The sequence below is a fragment of the Microcebus murinus genome, unplaced genomic scaffold, assembly GCF_040939455.1.
Source record: "Microcebus murinus isolate Inina unplaced genomic scaffold, M.murinus_Inina_mat1.0 scaf003_hap2_Mmur4.0, whole genome shotgun sequence".
In the NCBI taxonomy this organism is placed as follows: Eukaryota; Metazoa; Chordata; class Mammalia; order Primates; family Cheirogaleidae; genus Microcebus; species Microcebus murinus.
In genome coordinates, this window is record NW_027438949.1 from 1,050,239 (window position 1) to 1,066,265 (window position 16,027).

At 46.4% G+C, this 16,027-nt stretch overlaps 1 protein-coding gene and 1 pseudogene across 5 annotated transcripts in view; one reads left to right on the forward strand and one right to left on the reverse strand.

The window, feature by feature from the left end:
* The first annotated feature begins 38 nt into the window (after positions 1-38).
* BCAP31 (B cell receptor associated protein 31) overlaps positions 39-16,027 on the forward strand; it is a 28,745-nt gene continuing 12,756 nt past the window's right edge. The window contains exons 1-4 of one of the 5 annotated variants that reach the window (XM_012757208.3): positions 39-171; positions 1,496-1,629; positions 3,075-3,175; positions 7,775-7,922. In XM_012757208.3, the coding sequence (XP_012612662.1) occupies positions 1,538-1,629; positions 3,075-3,175; positions 7,775-7,922 (341 nt within the window). In that variant the 5' untranslated portion in view covers positions 39-171; positions 1,496-1,537. The other 4 variants (XM_012757207.2, XM_012757210.3, XM_012757209.2 and 1 more) reach the window with 4 other exon arrangements.
* On the reverse strand, positions 5,418-5,541 carry LOC142866368 (uncharacterized; annotated as a pseudogene).

A 16,027-nucleotide genomic window follows, 5' to 3' on the forward strand; every position in this document is an offset into this window, starting at 1 on the left:
CGCGCGGGCTAGAGAAGCGGCCCTCGCCTTCCCTCCAAGGCCCCGCCCCGCCCCGCCCCCTTCCAACTTCGCGCGCTCAGAGCGCTGGAGGCGCCGTAGCCGACCGCCAGGCGCTGCTTGTTTTTAAGCTCTCGGCGCCTAGTCCTCGGCTGAGGGGCGGGAGAAGTGGCTGTAGGCGAGCTACTGCGGCTTCGCCGGGCTGGGGCGGGGCCCGGCGGGCGCTTCCGGTTTCCGGTTGCGGGGCAAGGGGCTGGGCGGGGCCGGGGCGGTGGTGGTAGAGTTTGCCTGCTGCCGCGGGGCGTTTGTGGTGACTGTGGGAAACTCGGTGAGCCGTTCCGCTCGCCAGGCTGGGCTCCAGGGCCGCCGTGTGTCCCTCGGCCGCTTGACGAGGGAGAGAGGCGAGCAGCTCGGAGAGACCGGGGGTCCCGGGGTGTCTTGGGGCCCATGGCCGACCCGGGAGTGCGGGGAGGGCCGAGCTAAGGAAAATCGGGGCGGCGCCTTCAGGAGCCAGGCTCCGGGGGCGCAAGGGTGGGGTGTGAGGGTTGGCGGTGAAGCCCCACCAGGAGGTGCCACCGGGGTGAGCCTCAGGGATCGTGTGCCAGGCCAGGGCTACGTCGGGGGCACCCTGGTGCTGCGCGGTCGGCTCTCGAGCTGGGTGGACGCTATGGCCCACTGGGTTTACTTGAGACGGCTCTTCTGGCGTCTGAGGAGACTGCTTCTTCTAGAACTTTTTGTAGCTGGGGCCTTGAGGTGTTCAGCCGAGACCTGCATTTGCTCTTGGCCCCGACTCCTGCCCTCTAGGAGTCGCTCTTGCGGACCTTTTCGGGGCGCCCTGAGGCCTCGCGCCCCATCGGAGACAGAAGCAGCCGTCAGTTGGAAGGCTTTTTTAGCCCCTGATGCAGCCCAAGAGGGAGGCTGCTGGTTTTCTCTCGGCGTCTTTGGAAGGGATTGGGAGGAAAGGACCTCCTGGTTTCCCCGGGGTTGGGAGGAGACGGGGGCGTCCGTAGCTTTTGGAGAAGGTGTGGTTACTGAAACACTGCAGTCCTGGGGCTGGCTGGTAGCAGGAATTTGAAAAACGCCCAACCTCTGCGGCAGTTCCATTTGGCTTGGAGGGGAGTGGGGCTGATGGGTGTTGAGGATTTCCTCCTGTTTGTCGTGTACTATTCTTTATGAAAAACTCTTTCCCAGTTAAACAGGCTTAAGGAGTCTCTTGGACTCCCTGGGGAAAGGAATCTTCAGGAAAGGTGGCTCTGGACACGTTAACACACATGCTGGGGGGCAGCAAGTAACTCAATCCCAAGAAGTGGAAGTTTGTGGGGCCTTTGAACACTATGGGCAAGGAGCCCTACTTACTCCAGTCCAGCACTTAAAAGACTCTGCTGTAGAGTTCTGGGTTCAGGGTGAGGTGTGGCAGTCCCAGCTTCTCAGAGTACCTGAACTGCATGTCATTGGCTGCTCAGCTTTTACTCCTGTTCCTTCTGTTTTGCCCTGCCAGGAAACAAGCTCACATCTCTGTGGGAAACCTTTTAGCAACAGGATGAGTCTGCAGTGGACTGCAGTTGCCACCTTCCTCTACGCAGAGGTCTTTGCTGTGCTGCTTCTCTGCATTCCCTTCATTTCTCCCAAAAGGTATGGTCTGTAGAGCAGGCAGGCAAGTAAGCAGAGGGTGCCTGTTGCCAAGCCCTGTGGCTCTTGTGTGCAGAGTTGGTGGGCCCTGGAATTGGGGCCAAATGGAACAGGTAGAACCTGTCTGGGATGAGGGTGGCAGGGGTTGTGTTTACTGTTGCCAGTGCTCCACATGGTTTTACTTTGTCACGGCTTGCTGAGTTCCTTTCCTGTGTACCCTGCCTTCTGGTCTTCAGAATGCCCCAAAGGGAAGATCTATCTCTAGTTATGGTGCTGGAAATGATGCCCTCCCACCTACTCTTGGGTCCTTAAGTGTGGAGGATGGCAATGTAGGATCTGGAAGACTTGCAACACTGGGTCACATTATTGCAGATTTGGTGACTCCTGTCCTCCTAACTAGTCTCACTGGCATTTGCACAGTAGTAGCCTCGTGAGCATTAGTCAGCCTATGAAGGATGAAGCCATATTGTCTTCTAATGAACAGAGGACCTGTAAATAGTTAATTGGAAATTAATTTTTAATTATATATATATAAACACATTGCCCCTATTTAAATTAGAATATTACAAATAAGGCTAAGTCTCCACGGGTATTTTTAAGAACTCTTTTTTAATGAAAAATATACTCCTGATGTGATACCATAGGGAGTATGAAATACCATTGAAGAAATGTTCTTGCCAAAAACCAAACTTGCATAAGTTCAGAGGAAACGCAGAAACAGAGGGCCTCTTGGAACTGCAATCTGGGAAGCTCTGTAGGGCAGACAACCTGGTCTCTGCACAAAATAAATTAGAAAAGAAGACAAAAGAGGGAGAAAGAAGGGGGAACTTATAGAATAAGAGAGACTTATGACATTTACCCTACTAAATGCCAAATCAGTACCTTGTTGGGTCCTGATTCAAACAAACTGTTAAAAATGCAATGATTGGACTTTTGAACTCTGGCACTGCTAATGAGGGTCTCTTTTGATTTGTTACAATACGTAAACACTTCTGAAGGCTCTTTTAGAGCTACATCCTGAAGTATTTGTGGATGGAAATGATAGGAGGTCTGGGGTCTGTTTTATAATAATCCAGAGTGGTGGGGGTGTAGATGAGTCAAGATTTGTTGTGTGGAAAGATAAATGATGCGTGTGTGTGGCAAACATTTTGAATACTACAAAGGGGAGTAAATTGAAAAGTAAGTTTCCCTCCCCAGAGACTACAAGTGTTTAAGACTGGTTTTGTAGACATTTTTATATACATGGACAGGTATCCTTTTTTTTTTTTTTAAACACTCTTGAGAGGATGTCATAAATTGGAGAATTGCAAGCAACTGAACCCGACTGCAAATTGGCATTCAACCATTGGAGAAGAATACAAAGCTGGATTTCTGTTCTGCTCCAGACCCTGGATCCCAAGTGTATGTGCTTTTGCTTCAGCCCCATCCTCGTATCTTCTCCTTTACAGATGGCAGAAGGTTTTCAAGTCCCGCCTGGTGGAGTTGGTAGTGACCTATGGCAATACCTTCTTCGTGGTTCTCATTGTCATCCTCGTGCTGTTGGTCATTGGTAAGTGAGCTGTGGCTGAGGGCAGCCACCTGATCTAGACCCTGGCCTCTGTTACAAATCTTTGTGCTATTTTTCGTGTATAGTGTTAAGTTTTGGCTTCTCAGAGACAGACCGTTTAAATGCCTCTTGTCTTTCTCTTAGGGAGATGTTCTTCATCCATACTGCTGACTGCTAGCAGGGCCTTTACTTTGAGAGGTTCTTTTAGTAGTGGGTGGGGGCTTATAGTAAGCAGCCTTTATGCACCCTTATGATGACCACCTTGCATTTCTGAGGTGCTCCTTGGATCTTTCTAGAACTCAAAGCTGAGAGAAGCTAACTGGTCCATTACCTTACTCTAAGTAGAACTGCTCACCTAAGTAGTGCTGCTCTAAGTAGTGCTGCTCACCCCAGTCACTTAAACAACAGTGTTAATCTTCTTCCTCGATGCTTAAAACAGGGCCTCTAATAGGGGACTGAGCAGTCAGGTAGACAGTGAGCCTAGCTGGGAAGGGAAGTCCTGTCCTGTAGTATGAGGGGTGGGGGGAGACCTAGATATCTGGCAACATAACTTGGAGACAAATCCCAGACTTCTCTGGATCTAAGCTAGACTTTAGGTTTTTCTGGGTCTTTCCAGCTCTGTAGTTCTATAAGCCTGAACATTGAGGTGCATACCAACAGGGTCTTGAAAGATAAACTGGTCCAGGGGCCAGGTGGTGTTAAGATGGAAGGTGAACATTTTGTGATGATGTGGTGGTGTGACCATTTAGAGACAGGAAGAAGGAATAAAGCTCTTATCTGGTTAGATGTTTGTTATTTTGTTATGGTAAGTGGTCAATATGTTCCTCTGCTTGGACTCCAAAGTGTTGGCTTTGCTTTGCTATGGACAGCAGTCTTGTCTTAGAACTGTGATGCCCACTTAGGCTTGGAACACTCCTCTCCCCCTGAGTCCTCAGCAGAAATGCAGGGGGAGTGGGGTGGAGGGGCACTTTGGTTCAGGGGAATGTGCAAAGCCCCACCCACTAGCTGCAGCATTAGACATTTTTCCTTCGTGATGTCTCCAGGCCTGATAGGATGTGTTTAGGCAGGACTGCCTCTGAACAGGTCAGGTGTGGCCTACCAGTTCCCAGCCACATAGGGTAGCTGCAGGCTGCCTGAATACCTCACTGTTCTTGAAATACGTGGTAAGAGGCAGCTCTTTCCAATTAGGGTTCTCTTCCTGAGCAGCTTCTGAGCCAGGAGTTGGGTAGGCGATATGTGTGTTGTCCCTGGGGCTGAGCTCCATGAAAAGTCATGCTACCTAGTATTTGAACTGAGCATGTGTGTTTTTGCTTTTGGATTTGGGGTGGGGACAAGAATTGGGTAAAGGAAGGACTTTGCTAAGAGGATTATTCCCTCAGGGCCTCGCCTCTTCCCCATATTAGAACCACAGATGTGTCTCTTTCTGGGTGCAGCTTAGTGGGCCAGAGAGATCCTTTGTGGAATAGTAGTTGGCAAAACAGGCCTTCATTATTTTTTGGATTAGGGAACTGCTTGGAAGTTCTAGAGAGACATGGCTAGATGTCTGGCTGCTTCCTACCCTCATGTTAGGAAGCATAATCTAGAAAGATCTGCAGAATCTTCTACGAATATAAGTGTTAGTTACTAGCAGATACTAAGGAAAGGTGCTGGCATAACCAGCTTAAGCTACACCCCTGGACAGCCCCTGTCCTTCCCTCAGAGGGGCCTCAATCAGATCTGACTGGAGGATGCAGGGTCCACTTACCTGAGCCGAGGCCAGGGATAGGGAGGGCCATGTTCTGCTGTGGCACTTAGGCTAGTATTGCTGAGTGTCCTCCATCCCCAATCTCCTCTTGGCTATCAGCAAAGGTGGTTGTGAGGATGGTGGGATTCCTAGATGCAGGTGATAGTATAAGAAAACGTGTATTTTTTCTGCTTACAAAAATAATGCATAGTTATTTTTAAAAATTCAAAAATTGAACTTAGAGAGTTAAAATCCCCTGTAATCTCATGTCCCACAGGTAACCATCATGAATACTTTGTTGTGCATTTCCTATACTGACATCTTTATTAAAATGTTTATAGCAGTGCTCGCTTCGGCAGCACATATACTAAAATTGGAACGATACAGAGAAGAAAACAAATTAAAAAAAAAATGTTTATAGCAGTAGGATTATATACATAGTTTTTGGATTGTACTTTTTCCACTTACCTGTATCTGAGATGTCTTTTTACAGCAATTACATTCTTTTTTTTTTTTTTTTTACCTTGTTTGAAACTATCCCACATGCTATATACCAAACTACAACACTGCTAGACCAGCTTCAGTATTACTTTTACGACCACTAAAGACCAGTGTTCAGATATGATGGGAAGGGGAACTAGAGGGCAATTATATTCTTTTTAAAGATTATGTAGTATTGTCTCATATGGTTGCACCATAATTTAATTCCTTCATTGTAAGCATCTTTGTATCATTGCAGATGTATGCAAATGCTTCTGTGGGATAAATTCATAGGGGTGAAATTACTGAACCTGATGGTATGAGCATTTTACATTGTCTGGCAGGTGTGTTGTGCTGGTTTATACCCCTGCTGGCAGCATTTGGGAGTGCTTGCTTCATGGTACAGATTTAACACAAAGACACTAGGAAGGCTAGGCATATTTTTATAATACAAGATTAGCTTAAAAACCAAGAAGTCGAAAACCAGACATTAAGAACCAAATATCGCTCAAGCCCAGGAGTTTGAGGTTGCTGTGAGCTAGGCTGACGCCACGGCACTCACTCTAGCCTGGGCAATAAAGCGAGACTCTGTCTCGAAAAAAAAAAAAAAAAAAAAAAAAGAACCAAATAATACCCATGCCATGATGTCTTGCCCCTCTCACATCAGGGTCTATTAAGAGCCTTCTTTAGGTAGATCATTGTGTACTGACTTAAAAAGATGTCTCAGGGTAAGCGGGAGAAAGCAGTAGGTTTGTTGTGGTTCCATGTCTACATTACAGACAAATGTGTCCATGTAAATAGATTTTTTTAACTGGAGCAGTATATATATATATATATATATATATATATTTTTTTTTTTTTTTTTTTTTTTTTGAGACAGAGTCTCACTCTTTTGCCTGGGCTAGAGTGCCGTGGCGTCAGGCTAGCTCACAACATCCTCAAACTCCTGGGCTCAAGCAATCCTACTGCCTCAGCCTCCTGAGTAGCTGGGACTACAGGTGTGCGACACCATGCCCGGCTAATTTTTTCTATATATTTTTTGGTTGGCCAATTAATTTCTTTCTATATTTTTAGTAGAGATGGGGGTGTCACTCTTGCTCAGGCTGGTCTTGAACTCCTGACCTTGAGCAATCCTCCCGCCTCAGCCTCCCAGAGTGCTAGGATTATAGGCGTGAGCCACTGCGCCTGGCCAGCCAAGTGATTTTTGACAAAGGTACCCAAAACACACATTGAGCAAAAGACAGTCTCTTCAATAAATGATGTTGGGAAAACTGGATATCCACATACAAAAGAATGAAACTAGACCTCTACCTCTCAGCATATAGAGAAATCAACTTGAAATGGATTAAAGACTTAAATGTAAAACCCAAAACTAGGAAACTACTAGAAGAAAACATAGGGGAAATGCTTCATGACATTGGGCCAGGCAAGGATTTCTTACATAAGATCTCAAAAGCACAGGCAACAAAAGCAAAAATAGACAAATGGGACTACATCATACTAAAAAGCTTCCACAGAGTGAAAGATTGCAGGCGTTGGAGCACTATATTTTTAACAGTGGGTCTTTCAGGAGCGAAGGCGATTCATTTACTTAACAATTATTTGAATGCCCACTCTGTGCCTAGAACTATACTAGGCCCTTGGGGCATAGTACAAAAAATTTTTGCTCTCCTGGAATTTGTCATCTAATTTGGGGGAGACAGACACAAAAATGTGTTAGGGATTAGGTGTGTATTATAAAGCCAATAACATAGTTTAATGGACTGAAAGTGACTTTAGATAGTAGCCACATTCTTATCATATAAACTGGTGGAGGTGACTATGTTAAGGGATTCTTTCCCTTTCCATGTTTCTGGTGTGTTTGAATTTTGATAAGCACAAATTCCTTTTGTAATCAGAATAAAACATTATAAAGAATAAAACCCATTGTAAAGCTTCAAAGCAGAATCCCTGACCCTCTAGCAGGCCTCCTATGGGTCATGCCTCCTGATCAGACATTTCTGTGAACAAGACCAACCTGGCTTATCATGGGATGGCTGATGGGCCAACTTGGGATAAACAGAACAAGGTGCCGTTGGCACCATGGGAAGAGGAAGCTGCCCTGATGCCAGCAGTGCCTTAGACTTGGTTAACATCTTGAACTGTAGAGCAAGCTTGTCTAGGCAGAATGGGGCCATGTGAAAAGCTGGAGGAGAGAATGGGTCTGAGGGCAGAAGCTCCTGATAAAGCACCTCACAAGGTAGGTGTGCTCGTGTGTGCATGTAGGAGTGGGAATAACTGGAGAGATGGATTTGAGGGAAATGAGGCAAACCCGTCTCATGGTACCTGTCTCTGTTGTGCAGCCCAGTCTTGCCAAAGTGGCAGCTAAATACCTATATCTCCTCTCTGCTCCACCATAGATGCTGCACGTGAGATTCGGAAGTATGATGATGTGACGGAAAAGGTGAACCTCCAGAACAACCCTGGGGCCATGGAACACTTCCACATGAAGCTTTTCCGTGCCCAGAGGAATCTCTACATTGCTGGCTTTTCTTTGCTGCTGTCCTTGTGAGTGGAGAGGGGCCAGGGGTTGTGAAGGGAGCCCTGGGCTAGCCAGGGACACGAAGGTGCTTTGACTACTCTTCAGTCTATGGCCTAGACCCAGAGGTCCTGTCTGTGTTAGGGAAGCCACACGGTTCCCCCCTAACCTTCAAAGGCAGCATGGAGAGTGGGAGACAGATGACTAGAATGTCAGATGGCCCTAAGATGTCACATGCTCTCATTCTCTGTTTGCATGGAGCTTGAAGTAAATGGCAAGGCCTTTCCTCTGGAGCCCAGCTCACAAGAGAGTAATTGAACAGGGACATTTTATGTGGGGTTCTGACTTTGGGACAGTGGGTAGAAATGACCCAAAGGGGTTGGGACCAAGCCTCTCTGCAGGGCATGCCCAGATGAAACCTATAACGGGGTCATGTGTTGCTCTATGGTAGCTTGAGTATTTCTGGTGGTTTTTTTTTTTTTTTTTTTTTTTTTACAAGACTAAGTGCCTTGATCAGGGACAAGGGGGGTAGCTAGCTGGGCAAGGCTGGACTAGTAGAAAGCATCTATTTGGGTCTGGGGCTTTGTTCCCTGCCTCCTGCTTCACACAGGGTTTCTAGTCAGCAGGGCCTGGCTGACAGGTGGACGGAAGCTCAGGCTGAGAGTGTACAAAGATATGGGAAAGGTGCTTGCCATGTGGTTCGGCACTGAGAAGCCAAGCGTGTTGGTTCATTTGTGCTGTTATAATAAAACACCTAAGACTGGGTAATTTATAGACAATAGACATATATTTCTCACAGTTTTGGAGGCTGGGAAGTCCAAGACCAAGGTGCTAGCAGGTTTGGTGTCTGGTGAGAGCTGCTCTCTTTCCAAGATGGTGCCTTGTGGCTATATCCTCTGGAGGGGAAGAATACTGTGTTGTTACATGGTGGGAGAGACAGAAGGGCAAAAAAAGGGCCAAAAGTTATTTAATAGTTGCTTCTAGCCCTTTTATAAGGTGTTAATCCATTCACGAGGGCAGCCATCATGACTTCATCACTTCTCAAAAGGCTCCGCCTCTTAATGCCACCTCGGTGGGGATTAAATTTCAACAAATGAATTTGGGGAACATTCAGACCAGAGCACCAAGTGAGCATGTGAGTTCTGAGGCCAGGCTCATGGATGGCGATTTCCCACTTGGTTTTGTGCCCAAAGACTCAAGATACTGAGTGCCAAAGGGATTCTTGCCCTCTAGTCACTTGGTGTGTTTTCCTTCACTAGGTGTTAGGATGATTACTTGTCTGGGATTTAGCTTTTCAGGGAAAAACCTTAGTCACTCAGATGATCTTGGACTCTCTGGGTCCATGTTGGAAAGGGGAGAGGGTAGCACTGGAAAAGGCAAGCATCTTTTCAGTGTATTTAGTCACAGAAGTAATCTGCAAATTAGTCATTTTCAAACTTAGGTAAGTCAGGTAATGAGAGGAGGAGGAGTTGGACACATATCCTAGATTTTTAGGGTTTCAGGAAGCTCTACAAAAGTATGATCCTGTGGTCTGATACTGAAAGGGAAGCAAATCCAGAGGGCTATCTCAAAAAAAGAATTCTGAGTCTGACTGCGTGTGCGCCACATGAGGAGAAAAAGTCCACAGGGGAAGCAAAAAGATATAGCTAAGGCCGTCTATCAGAAAAGCATCTAGAACTTTAAGAATAGTATCAGGATGGTGTAAGCCTCCTACAAGCTCTGGATGAGGAAGCACAGGGAGAACTGGGGAGAAGGCAGTCCCTTGATATGTCTATTATTGAGTGAGGGGTGGAGGGTAGAAGGCTAAGGGCAAAGGAGATGTTGGGGTGAGAGAATTGAAATCTTAGGTGGGCAAGGGTATACTAGTGGGCCTAGATTCTCTAAATGGTGTAGTCTCTGTTTAGACTTGATGAAATTATGTACAGCAGCTATTGAGATCACCTGTAGGTGGAATGGCTACTGATCCTTGAGGAATTGCAGAGTGAGAGACATGCTGGAAGGCTGCAGATAGGCAAGCATCCCAGTTCTGAGAGGGAGGAGAAAGTAGGTGAGGAAATGACTAGAATGAGAGGGTTTGACTTTGATCGCAAGCCATGTTCTAGAAAGAGTAGCTTGTATGCTCTCGGGAAACAGGGAAGGATCATTGGTGACGACTGTGAATTCCTGGAGTTCTGTCAGTCTTATCTCTGCGTTCTGTAGATCTAGTGTAGGTGGGTTTTCAGCATGACAGTTGCAGTCTCTGAGTCTGTTCTTTCAAACCAGATACTGAAGTGTGGGGATGATGGTGGAACAGTGTGGTTAGGTGTGGTCCTAAATCTCATGAGTGGCTGCTGCATGGATCAGCTCCATCCAAACAGAGGCCTCAGGAAGCTTGCTCTACACCCCCACCTCCTCTGTGTATCTGCATGAGGACATTTGTCATGGTGAGCAGAGGTGGGAAGAAATGGCCACCAGGAGAAATAGCAAGTAGGTTAGGGACCATTCAGAATCCTCAGCTGTTTAGATGGGCTCACGGATTGGACTGGGTCAAATGAGACTTGAGTTTTTAATGAGTCATAAATGTGTGTACAGGTTCATAAAGGGCAGGGAAGACTGGGCTAAATAGGAACTCAAAAAGACTTGGGGATTGGGGTTTATTAACTCATCAGTATGAGTTAATGGCAGAGCAACTGCCAAACCTGGTAGTGAGCTGTTAGCGCCCCTCAGTGAAGGCTAGGGCTGCAGGAGGGAGCTGCCCTACTGGGCTTGCTTCAGTCATGTGCTACCTGGAGGACTGTGTTTGGGGCCCCACCTTTTATCAAGATGCAGAAAACTGCCGATTGTTCCTTTAGAAGCCGTCGTCGTAGCATTAGCTGATACACTAGTGCTTATTCCCCATAGACTCTTAAGTCCTTATTTCTCCTGACTGGGTTTTGCTTTCATGATCTTACTTCTAGGACACCTCCATGCTAGGTGCTACAGGTATTGTCTATGCCAGGAGACAGTGGAATGGGTCGCCTCCCTTCCATGGCTTCAAGGTAGCCAGGCTGCTAGGCAATGAGTGTGTACTTGGCCCAGTCCTCTCTATATGTGTTACTGTTAAGCCAGGATGTTCCAGGTTCATTCTTTAGTAGATATTTTTTAAATTAACATATAGTAAAAGCACCATTTTTGGCATACAGTTATGTGAGTTTTTTGATGAATGCAGAATGTCAGTTAATGCCACCACCACCATCAGGATGTAGTACAGTTTGCAGTTTCCTTTCTAATGTAACTAGGTGGCTTCAAATACAGGCAATTTTCATTTAAACAGTACAGAGCTCCTAAAGTGATGCATGTGGAGGTAGAGACAGGTTTAAATCTGGGCCCATGGTTGCAGTCTGCTCTTATAGTCCCAATCTGTTATCTCTGGTATTAGCAATCTATGCCACTTTTCTGTTACCTCTCCCTTGACAAGCATGTAAGGCCTCACCTAATTCACTTTTCAACATGTCTGACAAGACAAGTGGCTGTATCAACTTTTTGGCCAGATTGTTTAAGCAGCCACACTCATCTTCCCTCCCCATGTAGCTGTCAGAACACTGTGAGTTGTGTATAATCTGCTTTGCTGGGCCTGGAGCACCCTTCCGTGTCCCCATCTAGGAGCTTGATTTAAAAAGTCACGAGGCTGGGCTTGTACAATTTCTTAGAAAAGGAACTGGTGATCCCAGAGATAAGTGTGGATTCACCAATTGCCCATAAACAATCTATTTAATCATTTATAGAATTTTTGCCAGAAATACATACTCCTCCCTTGTCTGGGGGTTAGATCCTATGGTGGTGGCTGTGACCCTTGAGGAATTTTTCTTTTTATGTGATATTAGCTATAGAAATGTTCTTGTCCAAACCTTGTGTCTGCACAACCCATGTGTGGCTTGCAGGAAACACTTAAAAATCAAAGCTGTCCTCTTTATCATTTCTTCCAGTTAAAAAAGTTATACTTGTTCATTGTAAAATAAATAAGCTCCCCCCAAAAAAAACCTTCAAGTAATAAAGTGTCATGTGAGCTCCCCTGTGATCCCATCCCGAGAGATAGCCACAGGTAATAATTGAGATGTTTCTGAATTTTCTAATAAGTTTTTTACATACATGTATATTTTTTCTTACAAGTGCCATTGTTGTTTTTACCTTGCTTTGACTAGCCTTTTTCACCCAACAATATATCTTGGCGATTTTCCAAATGACTCATGCATACCTCCCTCATTTTTCTTAATGGTTGTTAAGAATGGGCATTCTGTTATCTTAGGGGGCCATCATGATTTTAGCGATTCCCTACTCCAGGATATGTGAGCTGGTTTGATATTTTTACTGTTAAAACCCAGTGCCCTTTCTGCACATTTCTGTCATTGGAACTGGATGGCTGTCACCTGCTTCCTGACACCTCACTACTCTAAGCGTGGCCCAGAGCCCAGCTGCCTCGGCAGGACCTGGACAGGTCAGAAATAGATTCTTGGGCTTGCCCTGGGCCTGCTAGTGAGAACCTGAGTTGTGATGAGTTCCTGGGTGATCCTGTGCATGTTAGCAAAGTTTGGATGATGCTGCTCTAGCATATCTCCCTGAGTCCATGCCCTAGAGATCACCAGCTTACAGGGCTTTTGGACTTTGTTGCAAGGTTTCACTGCCTGGGATAGAATTCATCTAGGCCTGGACTTGTTCATATGCATTGAAAACACTTGGAGTGCTGTCACACTCCTCACTTACCTGGGTTGGTTCTTTCAGAAACCATGTTATAGCTGCCCTTTAGCTTTCTGAAGCACTTTCTCTTTGAAGAGTGCCTCTTGCATCTGTCAACACATACTGTCTGCTCTAGATAGACTGTAAGTAAATGGGCTAATCCCTACTCTGGGATAATACTTTTTTTGTTCTACATGTCCTTGTTTATGTGCCCCTCCAAATAATCACAGAAAGGCAAAGAATTTAGAGTAGTTGGGGGGAGACCAGCATGCAGAGAGCCCTTGGCACACCGTTGGAGTTAGGACAGAGGGATGCCGAGAAAGTCACAGGAGTACAGAGTGACAGTGCACACCTTCACACATTCTAGGAGTGCCAGTGGTGGAGGATCGGAAGAATTGGAAGCCTAGAGGCTTGCATTGCCAGGCCAATGCTCCTGCTTAGCAGCTGTGTGGCTTTGGATAAGCAACTCGCCTCTCACCATAAGTATTCTCATTTGTTTAAATAAGGGCTTATCTGGAAGACTGGGTGGCTGCATTGTCTGGCCTGTGTGTACGTGACCTGTTTGCATGGTTCATTTGGTTCTTGTTGAAACCAGTAAGGACTTTAGTAGCCCTTCATATTACGTGGGCTTTTGTAAGCAGAGGAGGGCAGCCCAGGTGAGATAGAGTGGCCTGAGGGGCACGGCTTGTGAGTGGCCAAGCCTAGAGCCCATGCCTAGTTCCTACCCATTGTTGAGATACCAGGTTTCTTGTGTTGGTGGAAGATGTTGGTACTAGATAGTTGTTTTCAGCCCATCTCTGGCTGCAGATCAGATAATGGGCTGCTTTTTTTTCCTTAGTATTCATTACCTAGCTTTTGGTAGAAAGGTACCTATATGATCTGGGAGCTAAAATTGACCTCTCTACATGTCTTCCTTATTAGTCTTAGTTTTATGAGTCTAACAACTCTAATAGTCCCTTTCATATACCTGAATATCAGAAAGATATAGCACATATATTCATTGTAGGAAGATGAGGCTTTAAATAAGCAAAAACAGGGAAAAAAAGTCTATGAAATGCTACTATAACTACTGGTTTTTTTTTTTTTTTTTTTTTTTTTTGAGACAGAGTTTCCCTGGGCTAGAGTGCCGTGGGGTCAGCCTAGCTCACAGCAACCTCAAACTCCTGGGCTTAGGCAATCCTTCTGCCTCAGCCTCCCAAGTATCTGGGACTACAGGCATGCACCACCATGCCTGGCTAATTTTTTCTATATATTTTTAGTTGGCCGATTAATTTCTTTCTATTTTTAGTAGAGATGGGGTCTTACTCTTGCCAAGGCTGGTTTCAAACTCCTGACCTTGAGCGATCCTGCCTCAGCCTCCCAGAGTGCTAAGATTACAGGCGTGAGCCACCACACTTGGCCTGTAACTACTATTGACATATACCTCTGCTGTATACCTTTCTAGACTTGTCTGCACATAATAGCAGCTACCACTTGTTAAGCATTCTATGTGTCAGACACACACAATGTTTTTACAACAACCCTGCAAAGAAGCTGAGGTTCAGAGAAATTCAAAAACCTCTCCAAGTTCCCAGAGCTGGTCATTGGCAGAGCTGAGAATTCAGACTTAGAATGATCTGACCTGAGCACTTGGGTTTTTTCCCCTACAGAATCCACATGCTGCTTAAAAACAGGACCAAACTGGCTAGGCATGGTGGCTCACACCAGTAATCCTAGCACTCTGGGAGGCTGAGGCAGGAGGATGGCATGAAGTCAGGAGTTCAAGACCAGCCTGAGCAAGAGTGAGACCTCATCTCTATTAAAAATAGAAAAATTAGCTAGGCATGCTTATATGCACCTATAGTCCCAGCTACTCAGGAGGCTGACACAGGAGGATCGTTTGAGGTTGCTGTGAGCTAGGCTGACATGATAGCACTCTAGCCTGGGTGACAGAGTGAGACTCTGTCTCAAAAAAAAAAACAAAACACAAACAGGATCAGACCTTAACTGCAATGTGGTAACTTTTTTCTATTCAGTTTGTCATGAACATTTTTCCAGGGCAACTGTCTGTCTTTTCACATTCCTATGTGTCTACCCAATTCCCAATTGGTGGACATCAGGCCTATTCCCCTGATACTGTAAACAGCGGTCTCAGCTCATCCAGCTTTCTTTGGGCCTCCAGATCCAGAGCATCCATGCCACTGCTTTTATCTGTCTCTTTCTGTGTTCTTCATGTCTTACTGGCTCAGTTCCTGAACAGGAGCAGGTACCGGTGACTAGAGACAGTTAGATGGGTCAGGAGAGGCGGGCGACAGGGTAGAGGGTTCCAGAGTTTGTATGCAACATCTGGGTGGTAGGGAGCCAAGTGAGGATTCCAGCAGAGCTGAGACATGGTCAGCTATGTGGATTAATGTTTGGTAAGGTTGAGTGGGGTGGAGTGGAGCAGGAAAGCCTGTGAGCAGCAGGAAGACCAAGTCGAACGTTATCATAGTGAGAGTTGCTAGTAGCCTGAATCAGGGCAGTGGTAGCAAGAGTGGCACATGGAGGGGACAGATCAAAGGGACACTGGTAGAGTTGAGTCACTAGGCCTTCCCAGTCGATAGGAGACTGAGGTAATCTTGGATCTGAATGTGAGGACCTGGCTGCCTGCTGGAAAGGGGGCACTGGCTGCCAGTGGGGCCAGATCAAGAGCAGACATGAGTGGATTAGTGGACAAGGAGGGAACCCTGTTGGGGAGAAAGCCTGTTGGCAGCACTGGTCCCCATTGGGGCAGGCTCAGGACACATGGGAGATTGGTCTTGCGTAGCCCCTGGAATGGCCCTTGGAATCGCCCATGAACAAGCCAGTCTGCTGCTGCTGGCAGGGGTAGGGTAGGGGGACAGTCCCAGCTTTGGAGCCAGAGGAGCATTCCTGGCTTTTGTCCTGCCTCTGCCGCCTGTTCACTTGGACTGAGAGTACCTTGCTATCCTCTTGGGTCCTCAGTTTCCATTTTCTATAAGAGAGATGGCATGAAGTTTGAGAGCCACTGTCTCAACTCTGTCATTTGACCCAGAAGCCTGGGAGTATTCTGCTCTTTCTTCTTGTCCCATGGAGTTTTTAATGTAAAATACCGCAATGTAGGACTCACTTATCATAACCATTTCTAGGTGTACAGTTCAGTAGTGTTAAGTACTTTCACATTGTTGTGCAGCCAACCTCCAGAAGTCTTCATCTGCAAAACTGAAACTCTGTCCCCATTAAATGGCCTGTGGCTTTTCCCTCCCTAGCCCCTCTTCCTCTTTATCCTTGGAACCCCTAGTATATAGTAGAGCCACCGGCATCCTGTGACTACATACCCCAGTTGGAGCCTCCAGCCTGTCCACCATGCCCCAGCCAAGTGAACTTTCTGACACGTAGAACCAATCCTGTCACCCCTATTTCCAATGGCTCCATATTGCCTTGACCCCAGTTGAAAACTTACTGG